The sequence below is a fragment of the Oryza glaberrima genome, chromosome 2, assembly GCF_000147395.1.
Source record: "Oryza glaberrima chromosome 2, OglaRS2, whole genome shotgun sequence".
NCBI lineage: Eukaryota > Viridiplantae > Streptophyta > Magnoliopsida > Poales > Poaceae > Oryza > Oryza glaberrima.
This window is the reverse complement of record NC_068327.1, coordinates 33,674,603-33,692,157: the sequence shown is the minus strand read 5'-3', so window position 1 is coordinate 33,692,157 and position 17,555 is coordinate 33,674,603. Positions and strand designations below refer to the sequence as shown.

The 17,555-nt window shown below is 41.7% G+C and overlaps 3 protein-coding genes across 7 annotated transcripts; all 3 read left to right on the top strand.

Moving 5' to 3' along the window:
• The first annotated feature begins 287 nt into the window (after nucleotides 1-287).
• On the top strand, nucleotides 288-5,364 carry LOC127762696 (telomere-binding protein 1). Of its 4 annotated transcripts, none has more exons than XM_052287166.1 (10): nucleotides 288-458; nucleotides 596-814; nucleotides 1,291-1,384; nucleotides 1,468-2,320; nucleotides 2,464-2,595; nucleotides 2,931-3,010; nucleotides 3,421-3,665; nucleotides 3,863-4,153; nucleotides 4,253-4,316; nucleotides 4,416-5,364. In XM_052287166.1, exons 3-10 carry the CDS (start codon nucleotides 1,304-1,306, stop codon nucleotides 4,584-4,586), a joined length of 1,917 nt encoding a protein of 638 aa, XP_052143126.1. In that variant the 5' UTR covers nucleotides 288-458; nucleotides 596-814; nucleotides 1,291-1,303; the 3' UTR covers nucleotides 4,587-5,364. The 4 variants fall into 4 exon arrangements, with proteins under 4 accessions (XP_052143126.1, XP_052143123.1, XP_052143124.1 ...); XM_052287163.1 differs by having other exon boundaries at nucleotides 1,231-1,384; XM_052287164.1 differs by having other exon boundaries at nucleotides 593-814; nucleotides 1,231-1,384.
• A 120-nt stretch (nucleotides 5,365-5,484) lies between these two features.
• On the top strand, nucleotides 5,485-9,280 carry LOC127762698 (3-ketoacyl-CoA thiolase 2, peroxisomal-like). The gene is made up of 14 exons (XM_052287168.1): nucleotides 5,485-5,701; nucleotides 5,811-5,887; nucleotides 6,466-6,550; nucleotides 6,669-6,795; nucleotides 6,895-6,993; nucleotides 7,096-7,163; nucleotides 7,246-7,353; nucleotides 7,443-7,520; nucleotides 7,734-7,866; nucleotides 7,993-8,089; nucleotides 8,296-8,419; nucleotides 8,516-8,624; nucleotides 8,770-8,853; nucleotides 8,973-9,280. The coding sequence occupies exons 1-14, from the start codon at nucleotides 5,621-5,623 to the stop codon at nucleotides 9,047-9,049; spliced, it is 1,347 nt and encodes a 448-aa protein (XP_052143128.1). The 5' UTR covers nucleotides 5,485-5,620; the 3' UTR covers nucleotides 9,050-9,280.
• A 5,399-nt stretch (nucleotides 9,281-14,679) lies between these two features.
• On the top strand, nucleotides 14,680-17,030 carry LOC127762220 (auxin-responsive protein IAA10). Of its 2 annotated transcripts, none has more exons than XM_052286643.1 (5): nucleotides 14,680-15,128; nucleotides 15,662-15,963; nucleotides 16,213-16,315; nucleotides 16,446-16,507; nucleotides 16,725-17,030. In XM_052286643.1, the coding sequence occupies exons 1-5, from the start codon at nucleotides 14,809-14,811 to the stop codon at nucleotides 16,778-16,780; spliced, it is 843 nt and encodes a 280-aa protein (XP_052142603.1). In that variant the 5' UTR covers nucleotides 14,680-14,808; the 3' UTR covers nucleotides 16,781-17,030. The 2 variants fall into 2 exon arrangements, with proteins under 2 accessions (XP_052142603.1, XP_052142604.1); XM_052286644.1 differs by having other exon boundaries at nucleotides 14,681-15,128; nucleotides 15,665-15,963.
• The last annotated feature ends 525 nt before the right edge of the window (nucleotides 17,031-17,555 follow it).

Here is a 17,555-nt window from a genome sequence, read left to right as displayed (position 1 = left end):
AAGGACAGATCTTACGACAAAATCATGACAAACTTGTGTGATTTTTGCATTTGGGATCTCATCCCATAATACAGGTTGGGCCTCCAGTTATAGAGCAGCCCATCTTCGAATATAACCAGGCCGGCCCATATTGCTTTGCTCCAAAAACAAAAATTAAGCCCAACCGATCCATCATCCAATGGGCCATGATGCATCATGCGCAAGCCCACCTCCAACCAACCACTCTGCCCCAAAACCATTTCTTCCCATCATCAAAAAAAAAAGAAAAAAAAGAAAAGAAAAAACAGCAAGAAACACAAGGAAAATCCTCGCTTCTTCTCTTCCACGGGGTTTTTCTCCTCCAATCCTTTCCCCTCTCCCTCTCCTCCTCCTCCTCCCTGCGCCTTCCACTTGCAGCGATTCCTCCTCCCCGCCCGCTCTTCTCGAACCTTCTGGAACCTTCCCCCATCCCCCACAAGGTTACCCTTCTTGATCGGACAACCTGCCTGATTATTTCATTTTATTTCCTGCTCTGATTATCTCCTGTATGTATTCAAGAAAAGGAGAAAAAAAATGGAGACTTATATGCAAAATTCGTTTCTTGTATGCACAGCAGAAGCAGCAGATGGGCATCGTCGTCGTCAACCAATCCTAGGCTGACGAGCGCTGCGGCGGCGCGCGCCATCTGCCCCCCTCCGCCGTGCTCCGGTGCTCCCCGATCTGCGCCTCCCGCTCCGGTTGGTCGGCTGTCGGAACCCGCAGCTGCAAAACCCTAGCCGAGCTGCAGCGATCTCAACGCTGGCGGCGAGGCCTTCCACTTCGTCGGCGTCGACGGGTAATGCGGATTCTTCCCTCTCCTCAGTTTCGCGAGATGCTCGATTGCATTTCGGGATGGGGTTTATGCTCTAGGTGTGAACCGAATAATTGCCGAGCCGAAACATGTTTGATTCGGTTTGTGTATACACAGATCTAGCCAGACAACATCATCTCAGATGTCGGGGTGGGGTGTAGAGCACACCATCAACCACAATTTGTCCTTTTTAAGAGCGAAAAGATATACTACTACAAGTAGACTGCGGTTTCAACGAATGTCATCTTGCCAGATATTATCGGTTTTGATGGGGCTCACCAATGATGAATTCTTTCCATTTCAGAAGCATAGAATTGAGCATTTTGTTTTAGTTGTGAGGTGTATTAGGATGTCTTTCGGTATTGGATCAATGTTCACTAAATCTCGCTTATTCGACGCAGAAAAATATGGCGCATGTTTTATTTACTTCCCCTTGCTGTCACTGAACACATTTCCTTCAGTCAAGGACAAGACATGGTGTTGCAGAAGAGGTTGGACTATGGATCCCATGGCCATCGTGCTCCCGTTAAGCCACGTGTCGCAACATTGGCACCGGTACATTTTTTTTATTATGTTTTCTTATGTTAAGTGTGCTGCCCACATAATTTGGTAAGTTTTAATGATCGATTGTAATTCAGGTTAAACGCTCAACAAGAATAAGGAAAAAGCAGATGTATGCACTTGATTTGCTTGCGACAGCTGCAGAAAAATTGTTGGCTGATCAAGACAATTTATCTAGTGGACCTAACATAAATGAAACACCAGAAGGTTATGTTACAAGCATGAAACCAGTTAAAGCAGAACAGTTTGATGAAGCGTTTCCGTTGAGAAGCGTGGCTGTGAAAAAAGATGACTGCAAAGGGTGTACAGTAGGCTGTGCAGGCATCTGTGGCTTTCTCAGACAAGCTAATATGTGCTTGGCTGAAAACTCGTCGACTCAAAATCTAGCTGATTCAGTACTAGAGTCACTAACAGCAAAGCCTGATGTGTTGGCTAAGGACTCATTTGTTAGCAGTAAAAAATCATGTCGATTGGGTTTTGGTCTTGGCACAATTCCGGAGTATGGATCTGTCGGAGTATGCCAACCTTGGTCCACAAGATCAGCAGAGGTTAAACAAGTGCATCGGGCGAGACCAACAGCGATCAGAAGTCAAGAAGATAGTGATGCTGCAGCTCTATGTGCTTTGGTCGAGACCATGGATTTGGACACCAAACCTCTTGCTGAGGCTAGCTCTGGTAGTAACTCAGGAGTGCACATCTGCGGCCATGACAGGGGCCATAACTCCCATCCCTCGTGTTTGGCTAAAGTGCAGCATGCTGCAGACAGAGATGATGACGAAAATTCTTCTGGGTGTGTACATCCAAGCACCTCAGGAAATAACCGTGGTTATATTCCACATTATATAGGTGACCGTAGGATAAGGAGATTGTTTGCCTCCAGGTTAAGGAAGGCAGCTCGCAACAGGATATGTGGAGAGATGTCTTGTAAAGGTATTTCAAGCTAATATCAACTCTTCTACAGCTCCATAGCTTGTGAAAAGAGAGGATACTTTCTTTTCCTACTTAATTTTATTTTTCAGCTAGTTAGCAGGATTTGGACTTTATATTGACTAAGTTTTTTATCATTTAACTAGGTAACAAGCTGAGTTTGTGTGAAAAGAAGATGCCCACAACGCGCCGAAGAGTGCAACAAACAACTTTGAAGAGGAAAAGACTTGCTCAACTTTACTCCGAAAAATCATCTGATGAAGGTATCCTAACTGAAAGTATGTATTGTGTTGTCCGTTTCCCTTATTGTATCTAAAGGTCACAAATTATTTAGATTGCTCCAGGATGTAACATTGCACATAGTTGGTACAACTTAATCCTTCGTACACACAGCATTGGATATTCTGAACCCCTGCTTTGATACACTTCCTAAAAATACACGGGCATGCCATTTCTGCCAGTGGAACTCCATTTTGTATGGGTGATCCAAATCCGCATGTGCATCTGAGGGCTATGATGGCGTCCTGGATGTTTATTTTAGTTTTGGGGTTGACTTAAAAGAATCATTGCTTAATTTATAAACACAATGACTTACTTTTTTCTCTCTTTTCAGTCAAGTTAACCATCAAATCTTTCAACATCCCTGAACTACTAATTGAGATCCCTGAAAATGCAACAGTTGGTTCATTGAAGGTAAAACACCATATGTGTATCTTCTCAGTAAAAGTTATTGGCTGTAACATATATTTATTAGTTGGCAACCATGTATTCATGTGTGCATCCAGATACTCTTTCCATTTGCTGTCAATAATCTTACTATCGTTAGTGTTATCCTGTGTCAGCTGTTTTAGAAACTCAAATATATCACGTATTTGTTGTTCTGTGATCCATGCTAATGTGTATTTGACTGATCTAGTTTTCTAGTTTTAGTGATGCAACGTACTTATACATAGTGAAAAGGTGGTGCCTTTTCGTTACACTTATTTTAATCTTATATATGTTGAATATTTCTGCCTGTCAGTGCTTTACACTTAAATATTTATCTCTGTGCATAGACATTGGCTTTCTAATGAACCACATTATTTATTTCTATTTGTCTTCAGAAAACTGTGTCAGATGCTGTTACTACTATAATTGAACGCGGTCTCCGTGTCGGTATACTTCTTCAAGGAAAAAATATTCAAAATGACAACAAGACGCTTCGTCAGGCTGGGATTTGCCGTGGTAAAAAACTAGATGACATAGGCTTTACTCTGGAATGTGAAGCTGGGCAAGATTCTCACCCTGGAGTAATAGTGCCAGAAGAAATGGATTTTGTTGGTGCATCTGTCATGGACAAATCTGCTACGTAGGTTACAAGAAAGCATCTTCTCATTGCATTATTAGACAGGAGACTTGGATTTAGATGTAATGATTAGAAAACATTGTCAGGATGCATCTGATAGTTTATGTCAACGCTGTTGTTTTGCAGAAGTTTCGGAAACTACACGACCATAGATTTTTGCTGTATGTGGTCATCTAAGGGTTTTAATATTCCATTTCCAGGGTGAAATGCGAAGAACCTGCTGAGAACCAGCAGCTTATGCAAGATTTTCCAGGCTGCAGCTTGAGTGATCCTGGTTCTGTTGATTATCCCGTGGAATGGAGCACACAAGAAACATCAGCAAGCTCCCAAGCCATCGTCCCTTTTGCAGACCCAAACTCGTTGGTGCTGGCCAATGTGCCGCTTTCTAGGTCAAAGCGACCAGATTTTGGGCAAAGACGGATAAGGAGGCCTTTCACTGTTGCTGAAGTGGAGTTGCTGGTGGAAGCCGTCGAGCACCTTGGAACAGGAAGGTTTGTGGCTTCAATGCCCCAGTAGTTTTATTCCTATAGGCGCGAGATCATCACCGCAGTTCGCGTGTCTCATGTGGACCTCTTGATCTGGTTGTCTAGGTGGAGGGACGTCAAATTCCGCGCATTTGAAAATGTTCATCACAGGACCTATGTTGATCTGAAGGTAAGCCTAAATCTATCTCGTTTTTTCTTCAGATCTGGTTCTTTCTATCAGGATCAGGATGCACTATCTGAAACTGTGAAACAATATTTGATGAACCAGGACAAGTGGAAGACCCTGGTGCACACGGCGAGCATTGCGCCGCAGCAAAGAAGGGGAGCTCCTGTTCCACAGGAACTCCTGGACCGTGTGCTCGCCGCACAGGCCTACTGGTCGGAGCAGCAGGCAAAGCTCCATGGCGATCCCCCTGTTCCTGAAATCTGCCCTACCTGATCCTGATGATGATGATGATGATGATGAAGGAAAGAATGGCCCTCGTGTACAAATCGGTGTAAAAATTGTTCAGAAGGGATTGGTTGGTTGACGTTTGATTGAAATTTGTCGACAGTTGAAAACTCACAACTTGGTCCTTCCTACTGTTGGTTCGTTAACAGGAGGAGGAGGAGGAAGAAGAAGCTTATTTGTAAATTTCAGCAGAGTTTACTTGTCTTTGCAAAAAATGCAAGTCGTTTTGGACAAGTTGAGCTGGTTTTTGCATTTTGCTTGGACGTGATCCTGGCTGGGCCGTTGTGATGATGAGGTGAGGCCCAAGCCCATGAAACAAGATGGGCTTTGTCGTCGTGGGAAGCAGACCTTGGCTGTTACGGCTGCTGTTGTCTTTATCTACCGGCCTGGCCTTCTTATCCAACTACAACTAACACCAACCGGCCAGCTGCCGTCAGGCCTGACGTCAGCACAAGCATGGAAGCAGACGAACTCCACGTTTAGCTCCATCACCATGTGGCGCGGATTCTCGATGAGCATGTGCACTCGTATCACAATTACTACTCGTCCTAAACGAAAATCTACTTTAGTCGTACCAGGCAGAGACGGAAATACTGTATACTAGTACGGACAGGCAACAATACTGTTACACACAATAAGTAGGAATAGCAGGGAAAATACGGAGAGCAAAAAGAAAGGAAGAAAAATAAAAGTAGGAATCCGTTACGTGCAAGCGACCTTCACCTCACCTGCTGGTAGTATGTACTCGTGCTGCTACTGGACTACTCCTACTACTACCTGTGTGAAAAAAAAATAAAGAAAATAAAATCTGGAAGCAGTACGAAAGGAAATAAAAAAGTGGGCAGCTTATCCGGTGGTGGCGCCTACATAAGCAAAGCAGCAGCAACGTTTGTTGCGTCAAGTAATCGGCGCTTTTCACGAGCGATACAAACATAGGCAAGAGAAGAGACGCTTCGACTTCTTCCCCCACCCAACCGGAAGGAAGAAGAAGACCAGCTCGCGCGCTCGGATCTCAGCGAGCCATGGAGAAGGCGATCGATCGCCAGCGTGTCCTCCTCGCCCACCTCCTCCCCTCCTCCTCCTCCGATCAATCGCTCCTCTCCGTGAGTCAATTCCTCTTCATCTCTTTCGCAATTCTCTTTGTAATCTCCATCTCTCTCTCTCTCACTGGACTCAATTCAATTCAATTCGATTGTTGGTTGATTGGTTCAGGCGTCGGCGTGCGCGGCCGGCGACAGCGCCGCCTACCAGAGGACCTCCGCCTACGGGGACGACGTCGTCGTCGTCGCGTAAGCTTTTATACATCCCTAATCCCTTTTTTTTCCTACTATTACCTGTTAGTAACTTAGTATTACTTACACGGAACACCAATTAAGGTCACCTGTTAATGGCGGATGTTTGACTACCACTAGTTGCTGCCATGTTTGAGGAATAGGAGCAAATTCAAGCAACTACGCTGATTGACTTTTCTTACGAATCAGGATTACTATGGGTGCTTGGTATCGCGATGTAATCCCATCCAAGTCAAATGCGTTTAGTGAGGATGTTGAAGTTAGCCTCTTATAGTTTTAGGATAAACCTTGTACTAGTAGCTGAAATCATACTAAATCAAGAGTTTGTTACTGCTATTTTGCAACATAATATAAGATCGCAAACTCTACAGGCCAATTCTATCTCTTCACCACCTATCACCCAAAGTGTATTACAAACTACAAGTTCTAAGCTTTGTTTTTTTTAGTGTTTCTTTTTTGGCTGTAGCATGTTTTGTGTGCTTAGCCATGTGAATATGCCACCACGTATCTGAATCGATCAACGGATGTGATAGATACTCTTCTGACCACTTTATTCCATGTTTATCCACCTGCAGTGCCTACAGGACACCCATATGCAAGGCCAAGCGAGGAGGTTTCAAGGATACATACCCAGAGGACCTTCTTACTGTTGTTCTTAAGGTTTGCGCCTGCTAATATTTCCCTTCATGTATGCTGTGATTCAGTGGTTACTTCGAATTTAGAGACTATGCGTTCTCAATCAATCGTTTGCTCCTTTTTTTTTCTATGTATTTTCTAGGCTGTTCTGGACAACACTAAGATCAACCCTGGTGAAATTGGTGACATTGTAGTTGGCACGGTGCTAGGTCCAGGCTCGCAGCGTGCAATCGAGTGCAGGGCTGCGGCTTTCTATGCTGGAGTTCCCGGTAATACTGTGTTTGCGGTTATATCACCATATGAAGACAGGGCTTCTTTATTATGGACACTGGTTTCATTTGCTTGATTTTACCTTTCTGTCGATGCAGAAAACGTTCCTGTTAGAACTGTCAACCGGCAATGTTCCTCTGGATTACAGGCAGTGGCTGATGTTGCTGCGGCCATTAAAGCTGGGTTCTACGACATAGGTAATTAACTAGTTACTCGTTCTAGACAATATGGTTATGCTAACTCTGCTACATGGTTGCTTCATTTAAAGGTGCTAATTTGCCTTTTTCCATCAAAAACAGGGATTGGTGCAGGCCTGGAATCCATGTCAGTAAATGCTATGGGTTGGGAAGGACAAGTAAACCCTAAAGTATGAATTCTATGAGCACCAGAGCATCCTTTGTATTTCTGTAGTTCTCTGGTGATGCCTTGTAACACTACGTACTTTGTAGGTAAATGAAGTCCAGAAAGCACAGGATTGTCTTTTGCCCATGGGGATAACGTCCGAAAATGTTGCACACCGATATGGTGTAACAAGACAAGAGCAGGATCAGGCTGCTGTGAGTCACTTGCATGCATTCTGTTTGTGTTTTTTCTTCCCACTTCTTCCTTTTACTCAAAACATGATCAAAATTTGGATTTTCAACAGGCTGAGTCTCATAGGAGGGCTGCTGCAGCCACGGCTGCAGGGAAATTCAAAGATGAGATTGTTCCGGTGCCTACAAAGGTAAGAGGCACTGGGCTTTAGTTCATGTGATGTTACCTGGGAATTTAGTCTGCGTGATGTTACCTGGAATTCAAAGCCAGTCTTAACCTAGTTTATTGTTCATGATTATTGTGGAGTCATGAATGGTTGTTGCTATGCTACCTCTGTATTTTATTTTAGTTTTTTTGCTAATCAGGATGTGTACAAGGTTCACTGATATTCTTTCCTGTCCAGATCGTTCACCCCAAGACTGGAGAGGAAAAGAAAGTTGTGATATCAGTTGATGATGGAATTAGGCCAGGGACCACAGCATCTGGATTGGCAAAGCTTAAACCAGTTTTCCGGAAGGATGGTACAACAACTGCAGGTATTGCTACAGCACTCTTAGTTTTTTTTCCTGATGACACTACCATTGCAACCAGGCTATGTTTGTCCGTTGCCTTTTACATTGTGTATGTATGTGCTTTTTTTTTAATTTAACAAACCTATGTAGGCAACTCTAGTCAAGTGAGTGATGGTGCTGGAGCTGTTCTTCTCATGAGGAGGGACGTAGCAATGAAGAAGGGACTTCCTATTCTTGGTGTTTTCAGGTGCTGTATTTTGCATTTCTTTGTATATACAGCATTTGGTTCAGTCTTAACATGTGTTCCAGAATGCTGTATGAGATATATCTTATTGTTAGGTGTGGACAGAGTTTGTGATCATCATTGTTATTGCTATTGTTGTTGGGACCTAATATAGTTTCACCTTTTCTTTTAACTGATCCATCCATATGTTGCCTCCAATCATCATTTAGGAGCTTTGCTGCTGTTGGAGTAGATCCCGCTGTTATGGGTGTTGGTCCTGCAGTAGCAATACCAGCTGCAGTGAAGTCTGCTGGACTACAGATTGAAGACATCGATCTGTTTGAATTGAATGAGGTTTGTTACTTGTTACAATATTAGCTCACTCGTTTATTTGTACCTAGCTTGCTAGCTACAATGGTTGATACCCATACCATCCATATTCTTGTATAGGCCTTTGCTTCGCAGTTCGTGTATTGCTGCAACAAGCTGGGACTGGACAGGTCAAAAGTAAACGTGAATGGAGGCGCAATCGCCCTAGGACATCCTCTTGGTGCAACAGGTAATCAAATACTTGTATGGGAGATCGTCATTCTGGCTTTAGAATGTACAGGTGTCAATGGAAGTAGCATTGCTGTCTGTTAGTACCTGCTACAGATCATCCGAGCATGTCTTCTAAATGGGGCGATTGTTCTTCTGTTGGTCAGGTGCCCGGTGCGTCGCAACTCTTCTGAATGAAATGAAGCGCCGGGGCAGGGACTGCAGATTCGGTGTTGTCACCATGTGCATTGGTGAGTTCTTTTTCTCTGGATTTCTCTGTGTGCAGGAGAATGCATGCAAGTAGCCCCCGTTGTTAAACTTCCATGACCTCTTGTGTACTAGTATGTAACTATGCATGAATTGGTTGCAGGATCTGGCATGGGGGCAGCAGCTGTGTTTGAGCGGGGTGACTCGGTCGACCAATTCTCCAACGTGCGCCACCATTAGCGGCAGTTTTCTAAGAGAAATGCAAAGCAAAGCAGTGGTGCAAAATCATCATGGTGGTCAGTCCAATGGAGCATACTCTGGCAGTAAGATCTATACCGAAAACTAAATGCAGGAAACACGTAATCTTCTCCGGTGAAAGGTGTAACAGTATATTGAAGATCTTTTCATGTAACATTTTGCACTAATAATAATTTATGCGAATAAGGGGCATGCATGCTCAATGTTTGTTTTGTCAAGTGTTCCACACGAAACACTGAGAGGAGCACAGTGGTTGCAAATGTTGAAGGGCCTGATAAGGGTAGGCCTGATCATGGATAATTTGGCCCAAATCAAATCTGGCCTGGCCTGATCGTTGTCCAAAATACTTAGTACTACTTTCTCTGTAAAAAAAATAATACAGTATAAAACAATTTATTTTGCTTGTTAGGACAATGCTTTAATCACCAACTGCTTTATTAATATATTATATTTATGTGACACAGAAGTATAATTACAGGAAAGCATTTGTGAATATAAATCTAATAGCACTCATTACTTTTGAATGTAAATCTAATGACATTAATTTTGTCTCAAAAATCATAGTTCTTATTGGTCAAAACATTGTTCTAGTGAAATAATGAAGTGGGCTAGATCGGAGATGTTTAGCCCATTCCTTAGCCCAAAGAGTTCGGAATTCTGTTTGGCCCCAAAATACTGCTCACATCTTATTTGCACTATGATGGTATATATATGATGGTATATATATGTTGCTGTATATTCGTTCCTTAATACTATAAGAATGTGTTTATAGATGTATAACCAGAAATCATTATAATTATATTTTCTTCGGGCTGATAATACTTGTCCTTTTAGATAAGGGTGAGGTCAAACTTTAAAATATTTGATTATGAATTATTTTTAAAATGTCTTTTAAATATGGTGACTACATATATAGATTAGTCTTAAAATAATACTTTAATAAAATCATATATTTGTTAACACTTTTATACATATTATAATAGAAAATAATTGTCAAAATTGTTTTCTGGAGACCGTACTCTTGACCAAAACGATAAGTATTATCAACCAGAAGAGAGTATTTGTGACGATCACGAAGGATAGTGTGATAGAAGATTATTCTATCTAATCTCAATATATTTTTACGAACTTCAATATAATAATTATTTAAAAAATACTCCCTCCATCCCATAATGTAACAATCTAGAACTGGATGGGATGTATTCTAGTACTATAAATCTGGACAGCCCCCTGTCCAGATTCGTAGTACTATGATGCATCACATCCGATCCTAGATTGCTATATTCTAGGACGGAGAGAGTAAACTATTTTTTTTGATAATAGAAAAAGTTAAAACTGAAGGTAGGCTTGGTTTAGTTCTCAACTTTTTCTTCAACCTTCCAACTTTTCCATCACATCGAAACTTTCCTACACATATAAACTTCTAACTTTTTTTTAAAAAAAAATTTAATTTTAGTGTGGACTAAACACACCGGTAGTACATTGGGTCGATGGTAGAGCAGTGGCAGTGGAGCAGTGGAAGTGGGGGTGGCAATGGCATAGCTAGTGTGATGAGGAGAGAGGAGGCGACAGGAGAGAGAGGATGGGAGGGGGAAAAGCGAGGGGTGTCGGAGCGGGGCACACGGGGTCAACAGTTGGCGCGCCTTCTTTGTCGGCTTGTCCCCCCCACCTCTATCTCTTTATCGCATACTAGTACGCGCACACGAGCTTGTCTACCCCCATCAAACGTACTGTAGAGTTGTCCACTGCGATGCGAGGTCAACAACCAAACCGTTTTGGCCTGCCCGCCCGGCAATATGTCATGTGCAGCTACCTTTCCCTACTACTACTACTACCAGGGTTCGACTGACTTACCGTAGTACGGGGTACGGTAATAGAAAAACTGCGGTAACCTTTTTAAATTTAAATAAATTTAAAAAATAATTTAAATTTTTAATAAATTTTGCACGGTTTTGTACGGTTTTTTAAGTTACCGTGGTTACCGCACGGTAAACATGTTTACCGCCGGAGCACGGTAACCCTAGCCCCGACAATTTGGAAAACCCTGGCTACTACTGCTACCCCCTAGTACTACTGTAAAAGAACTGCTACTGCTACACCCTAGCTGCGACTCCTACTCCGATATATTCTACGGAGTATTTCCTCTGTCTTAAAAAAACCAAAAATGATTATATTTTAGTATTACGAATTTAAACGGATTGTGCTAAGTTGGTATTTTAAGTCCGTAAGAGCAAGTTTAATAAGGATGTGTTTAGTTCCACACTAAAATTGGAAGTTTGAAGAAATTGAAATGATGTGACGGAAAAGTTGAAAGTTTGAAGAAAAAAGTTGGAATCTAAACAGGGCCTAATATAGATAACTACTAGCTTCAAAAATTAACACATTATCTATAATTAACTCAATTGCATACTCATCATACAATAGTTAACAATAAATACAAGCACCGTTAATATATACCCCCACATTTCCCTCTCACATAGTTTATTGGAGCTCGTTTTACATCTGACTATAAATCTGTAGTTCACTTTTATTCTCTCTTTCACATAAGTGCAAAATATAATATGGTAACATGTAAAACCCATTTACACTAATTTATTGTAAGTGCTCTAACGCTACAATAACTGAGGTTTGCTCCTACTCCCTCCGTCAAAAAAAGTCTCTAGACACACATATCCAGATTCATCTCTAGAATTTGACTTTTTTTTTGAACGGGGAGTACCCCTTAGAACAAATGACATTGCTAGCCAGCACACAACCAGATCGAATACCACTACATCACTACTGCTACATAGGAGCACTCCATCGGTACTAAAATAAAACCAACCACGTATAAGATGTTCCACATCATAGTAATACAAATCTGGAAATATGATATTCGTTTTTTTACGGAGAGAGAGTACATACAGGAGTATGCATTGCTCTAGCTAGGAAGCGGTAGTAGTACTATTTTATCACCATGTTATTTTATTGGTTCTTTTATCACATGATTTCGTTTCTCTAGTTATTGAAAATTTCATCTCCTCGTCAAAAAAAATTTGAACTTTCCATTTTATAAAAAAAACAAACAAAGGGGAAGGTTTTAAGTGTAAATTAACCTAACTATGGTACGGTTTGAAAGAGCTTAATTCAAGTGTTACAACTACATTTCACCCAGATCACTTTCGATACATTAATTTTTTACTCCACTATAGACCATGAACAGGCATAGCCAAGGTTGTCAGGATCGGCATACTAGGTAGTATCGTTTTGCTCAAAATAATATCGTATCATAGGATCGTATCGTAGTATCGGGATACTATGAGATTTTATTTTTTAAAGTTTAATTAATATTTATATTAATTATATATAGCCATTCTATATAAAAAAATATAGTAATGATATATATCATGCAAATAGAGACATTTATCAAGAGAAACCACGTTGGTTTTGATATATTTAACTGATTTTTATATAAATTTAAGCATATTTAGTTACATTATTTTCAAACCATGTTATTTTAAATAATATTTTGTAGTATCGTAGGGATCGTAGAATCGGGATACCACCTAAGATTTCGTAGGATCGTGTAGTAATAAATAGTAGGATCGAGATACTACAAAAATTAGGATACTAGATGGGATTGGTATCGTTTCGGCTTGATAGGATCGTAGTATCGTAAAATACTAGGATACGAATCGGGATACTGACAACCTTGAGCATAGCCCTTTGGGTACTGTGTTCATGTACAAGTGTACTGTACTATTAGTATCGTAGGTAGCTAAACAGAATGCAGAGCAGTGCTGCATCATCGCAAAGGATGCAAAGGACATGTGAGGACTCACGTGACCAACCCTTTCCCCTCCCCTCCTTCCCATTTCTCCGTTTTCATCTCCTCTCTTTCCCTTGTCTCTTGCATTTTGTACACCAACAAAAGGCAAATACCGGGGCCCACTGCCCAAAGGGCAACCATCCCACAAAGAGGCAAATTGCTCTGTCTCCCCCTTTTTCTGTCCCCACACCAGCTGTTAAGCAAGTGTATAAACTTAGAAAAACCTATAGATTAGAGTTAATATGCACAATTGTGATCGGTTACGGATCCATGATTTAGACGTGAGGAGTAAGTAATAGTTACCGTGAAAAAACATAACTGATATGTTACTAGTTTCCAAACCATCCCACACGGATAATAAAAGCATATATATATATATATATATATATATATATATATATATATATATATATATATATATATATATGTGATACACATATGGGACTCCATGGTGCCCGGGCTTCAAGGTATAAAACACACAAATTCTCTCAATTTTTTTAAAAAATTTTAAATTGTGAGTATATACCTAGGTATATGAATTTGATTCATACAAATACCTAACAACAAAACAACTCAAACTCAACTTTATTTCACAATTCATTATTACATACCTAACGAATTATATGTTTGGATGTTATATACCTAGAACCATCTAGAAAAAAAAAAGTTCAAACTCAGTTCAAACTTGTTTGAACTTGTTAGTAAAGAAGTTAATGTTCATATCTAAACATTTAAAAAAATTTCATACTCATTCAAATTGGGTATATACTCAATTTGAATCTTGGAGCCCATACTCCATGTAGCACCAATTAATTTACCTATATATATATATATATATATATATATATATATATATATATATATACATACACACACATTTATGTTGTAAAATTCAAAGTAATAGGTACCAAGAATTATTCACAAATCAGAAAAAGTGAACACGTCAATCATACAGCCTAATGGCTCCTGAACGGCTTGAATATGGATTTATAATTGCATGATGCAAATTAATTAGTACTTGTCAACTCCATTGGATATGGCATGCGAACAATGAAGCGCAATCTAAAAGCCAAGAGGTATATATGAGATAGAGATAAAAAGTGATGCACAACCCCGTGTCAGTAGAGCTAGAACTAAGTAACCATTGATCGAGTAAGCACTCTAAGATTGGAGCAATCAAAACATTAGTAGTAATTTGGTTGTTGCAAAAACTATTGCATGCACGACTAGGAGCGAGCACAAATCAAACATCACGGCCAAGTAAAAAGCCAAAGCTTATTGTCCACATATGATTTGTTAGTATTAGGAAGGACCATATTACCCTAGACAGATGAATCGTAACTCTATGATTTCTATTATCTTACATCTCGATCACTCAGTAAGTTCTCCCATGTATATTTTCTTGGCTACCAACTCCATCTTCTTTGATTAGCGTGAAAATATAAAACACAAACATAATATCACTATTTTTTTATAGAGAAACACCGTCATGCAATTCCTATCATAATATCGTCTTCTTTCGCATATGCCAATTTAGAAAAAAAAACAAAAAAAAGGCAAAACGGATCTACTACCACTACTACCAAACAAATAAAATGCAGCACTCCTATACATTACCACAATCCACCCCAACACCAAGAAAAACCCAAGTGAATTGTGCTTGCTACAAAATGGTTGGGTGCTCTCTAGCAGCTACAAAAACCCCAAACCCCAGGCCAGCATTGTGGGCCCCACATGCCAGGAGGACAGGTGGGGCCCAGGTAGCCCTTTGCTGCACTACTACCCACAACTGCCGCTTAATGCTGCTGCCCCAGCTTAATTATAGCCTTCCTCCTCCTCCTTTCCTCCCTCTCGAGGCCCAGGTGTTCGTCCGTGTCCTCTTCTCCACTCCACACACGCACACGCACAAGCCAAGCAGCAAGCAGCGGCGCCGATGAGAGGAGGAGTAGCTGGGCCCACCGCCGGCGAGCCGCCGGGGACGGAGGCGGAGGCGGAGGAGGTGGAGGAGAGCTCAGCTGGGGACGACGAGGAGCTGGAGCTCGGGCTCAGCCTTGGCTCCAAGAAACAGCAGCAGCAGCAGCATGCGCCGTGCCGAATCCTGACGGCCAGGGACCTGCAGCCGGCGGCGGCGCTGTCACCGGACTCCTCCGTGTCGTCGTCATCCCCCGCGGCGGCGGCGGCGGGGGGGAAGAGGGCTGAGGGCCCCACCGCCACCACCTCGCCTGGGACGGTTGCTTCCGGCCATCCACACAGGTGAGCTGAGCAGAGCAGAGCAGAACACAACACCTTCAGGGTTCTTGCTTCTTCTCTGCCTCATAATTTCATATATAGCACTATATTTATTACTCGATACAAAAACAGTTTCTTTTATGATTCTCTGAAGTAGTAAGAGTAGCAGTAATAAATTTGTCTGCAAGATTGGTTGCCACTTGTTCTGCTCACTGGTTAGCATCATAGGATATTTGCATATGGCTTCTCCTGTAGTTGTGCATAGAACTCACATCAGCAACAACCTCCAAAACCTATTATTATCTACACTCCACACCTGTGCTGTGCATAAGCTTCTTATCCTTCCAAATTCAAGGACAAAAAATGACAAGTTTGGTGCTTGATCTGCACTCTAATATGTAACTACAAACACTTTTGTTTGACTTGTGACGCTAGTAAGATTTTCTCTGAAATGAGGACCAGATGTATATCAGCACCAGAGTTGCTGAGCTACACCTACACATGTAGACTTTTCAATACATTTCAACTAATCCCAACTGCATTTCCTGGTTTGGCAGCAGCTTTGGAGTGGTGGGATGGCCACCGATCCGACAGTTCAGGATGAACAGCCTGTTCAATCAGGCTAAAGAAAACACATCTGAAACCGACACCAAGAAGACCGCCACCAATGAATCTGATGTGCAGAAGGACAAGGAGGAGGGCGAAAAGAAAGGACGGGTTGCTGGATGGGTGAAGGTGAACATGGATGGAGAGGTCATTGGAAGGAAGGTGGATCTCAATGTGCACCGCTCATACAAGACCCTTGCATTAGCCCTTGAACTCATGTTCACGAAGCCGTCCATTGGCCTTTGCGCTTCTCGTAAGCTCGAGTCTGAACTGTCACTTTAAGTAGCTCACAGTTTCACATATTTTCAAATCACATCAAGTTAAGTGGAATCAAGCTTTGCTGCGCACAATACATAATAATAGTGTAGGACAATGTGAGAGTTTTGCAAATTAAAATAATAGCCATGCTTCATATTGTACCTAGTAAGTCGCAAGCTTTTTTCATGATAGGTTGATTCATCTTGTCCATGAACCTGAATTATGGTTATCTTCGCATTTTCAGATAATACAAAGTCGCTGAAACTACTAGACAACTCTGCCGAATACCAGCTCACCTACGAGGACAGGGATGGTGACTGGATGCTCGTTGGAGATGTTCCTTGGGAGTAAGTCGTTGCACTATGTAGCTATTAGAACCTGGGCACTAGAAATTTTTATAGTTCTAATTTTCAAGGCGACTTCGAATAGCTATTCAGGTGACTTATTATTACGGTGTTGCCTTGTTCTTGTGCGCAGAATGTTTGTCAGCTCTGTGAAGAGGTTGAGGATCATGAGGACATCAGATGCGAATGGTCTTGGTTAGATTCTTTTCTACCACCTATTACATTTGATGCTAGTCAGTCGTCTGAATGGAATCGATTATTGTTGTATGTATAACCTGTTGAACTGAATCTAGAGGATAATTTGAAATAGCTTGTTTTGCCACTAGTAGGATTTTAGCACTTTAATCAGCTAAAACGCACCCGTTTAGGTTCTAACCTGATTTGCGCTCATTTTACCGACAATCCGTTGCAGGTCAGCGATACCAGGGAATTCACAGAACCATTGCTTCAACAAGAGGCAGATCCTGAGAGCGTGTGACAAGGAAAAGAGCTATACCGCTGGTGAAGCTTGGAGCGTGCTTGATGGTTAATTACTTGTCCAGTTAAAATAGCAGAAGGCTAGTAAGAAAGAGCCACAGGGCTCACCCGGTTCTGTAATATTTTTGCCTTTGTGGTGCCTGTTTTTGTTTGCACTGTCGATCTGCAAGAGCATATGGTCGCCTTGCTCTGTTTGCATGTACAAGTATGTCTTTCTAGTAGTTTTTATGGTGTTTGATGATGATCCTTGTGCCTACCTGATTACTACTGACTCTTGCACAGCCTCACAAATCTCTATGAATTAGCCCTGGAGTTTCATTGATTAATCCACCTCCAAAATTCCTAATATGTGTGATGAAAAAAAAAAAAGTCTTGTGTTGCTAAGAGAAAAGGACCTTATCGCAGTTGCTGTACTGGGCCATGTGGCATCATCATCTATTCAGCATCATCCGGAGACAGAAAAAATGTAGAGTGAAAGAGGCTTGTTTGTGTGTGTGCTTTGCTTGAATGCTGATAGCTCACACTTTGTTTGCTGTCTTGGCTGTTTTCGTGTTGCCAGCCACACTGAACAGCGACCCCCCTGGATTCCTGATCCGTTCCCGGATCCGCACGAAAGCGTGCCAGCCTCCGTTGCCTCTGCCGGCCAAGCAGCAAAGCAACCAGACCACCTCCCCTGCTTCATTTTTGCCTCCAATTTTAGCACCTGTGAATGCAGAGGATTCCTGCAAGCAACAGCACATGCGCATGCTACAACTACTACTCATCA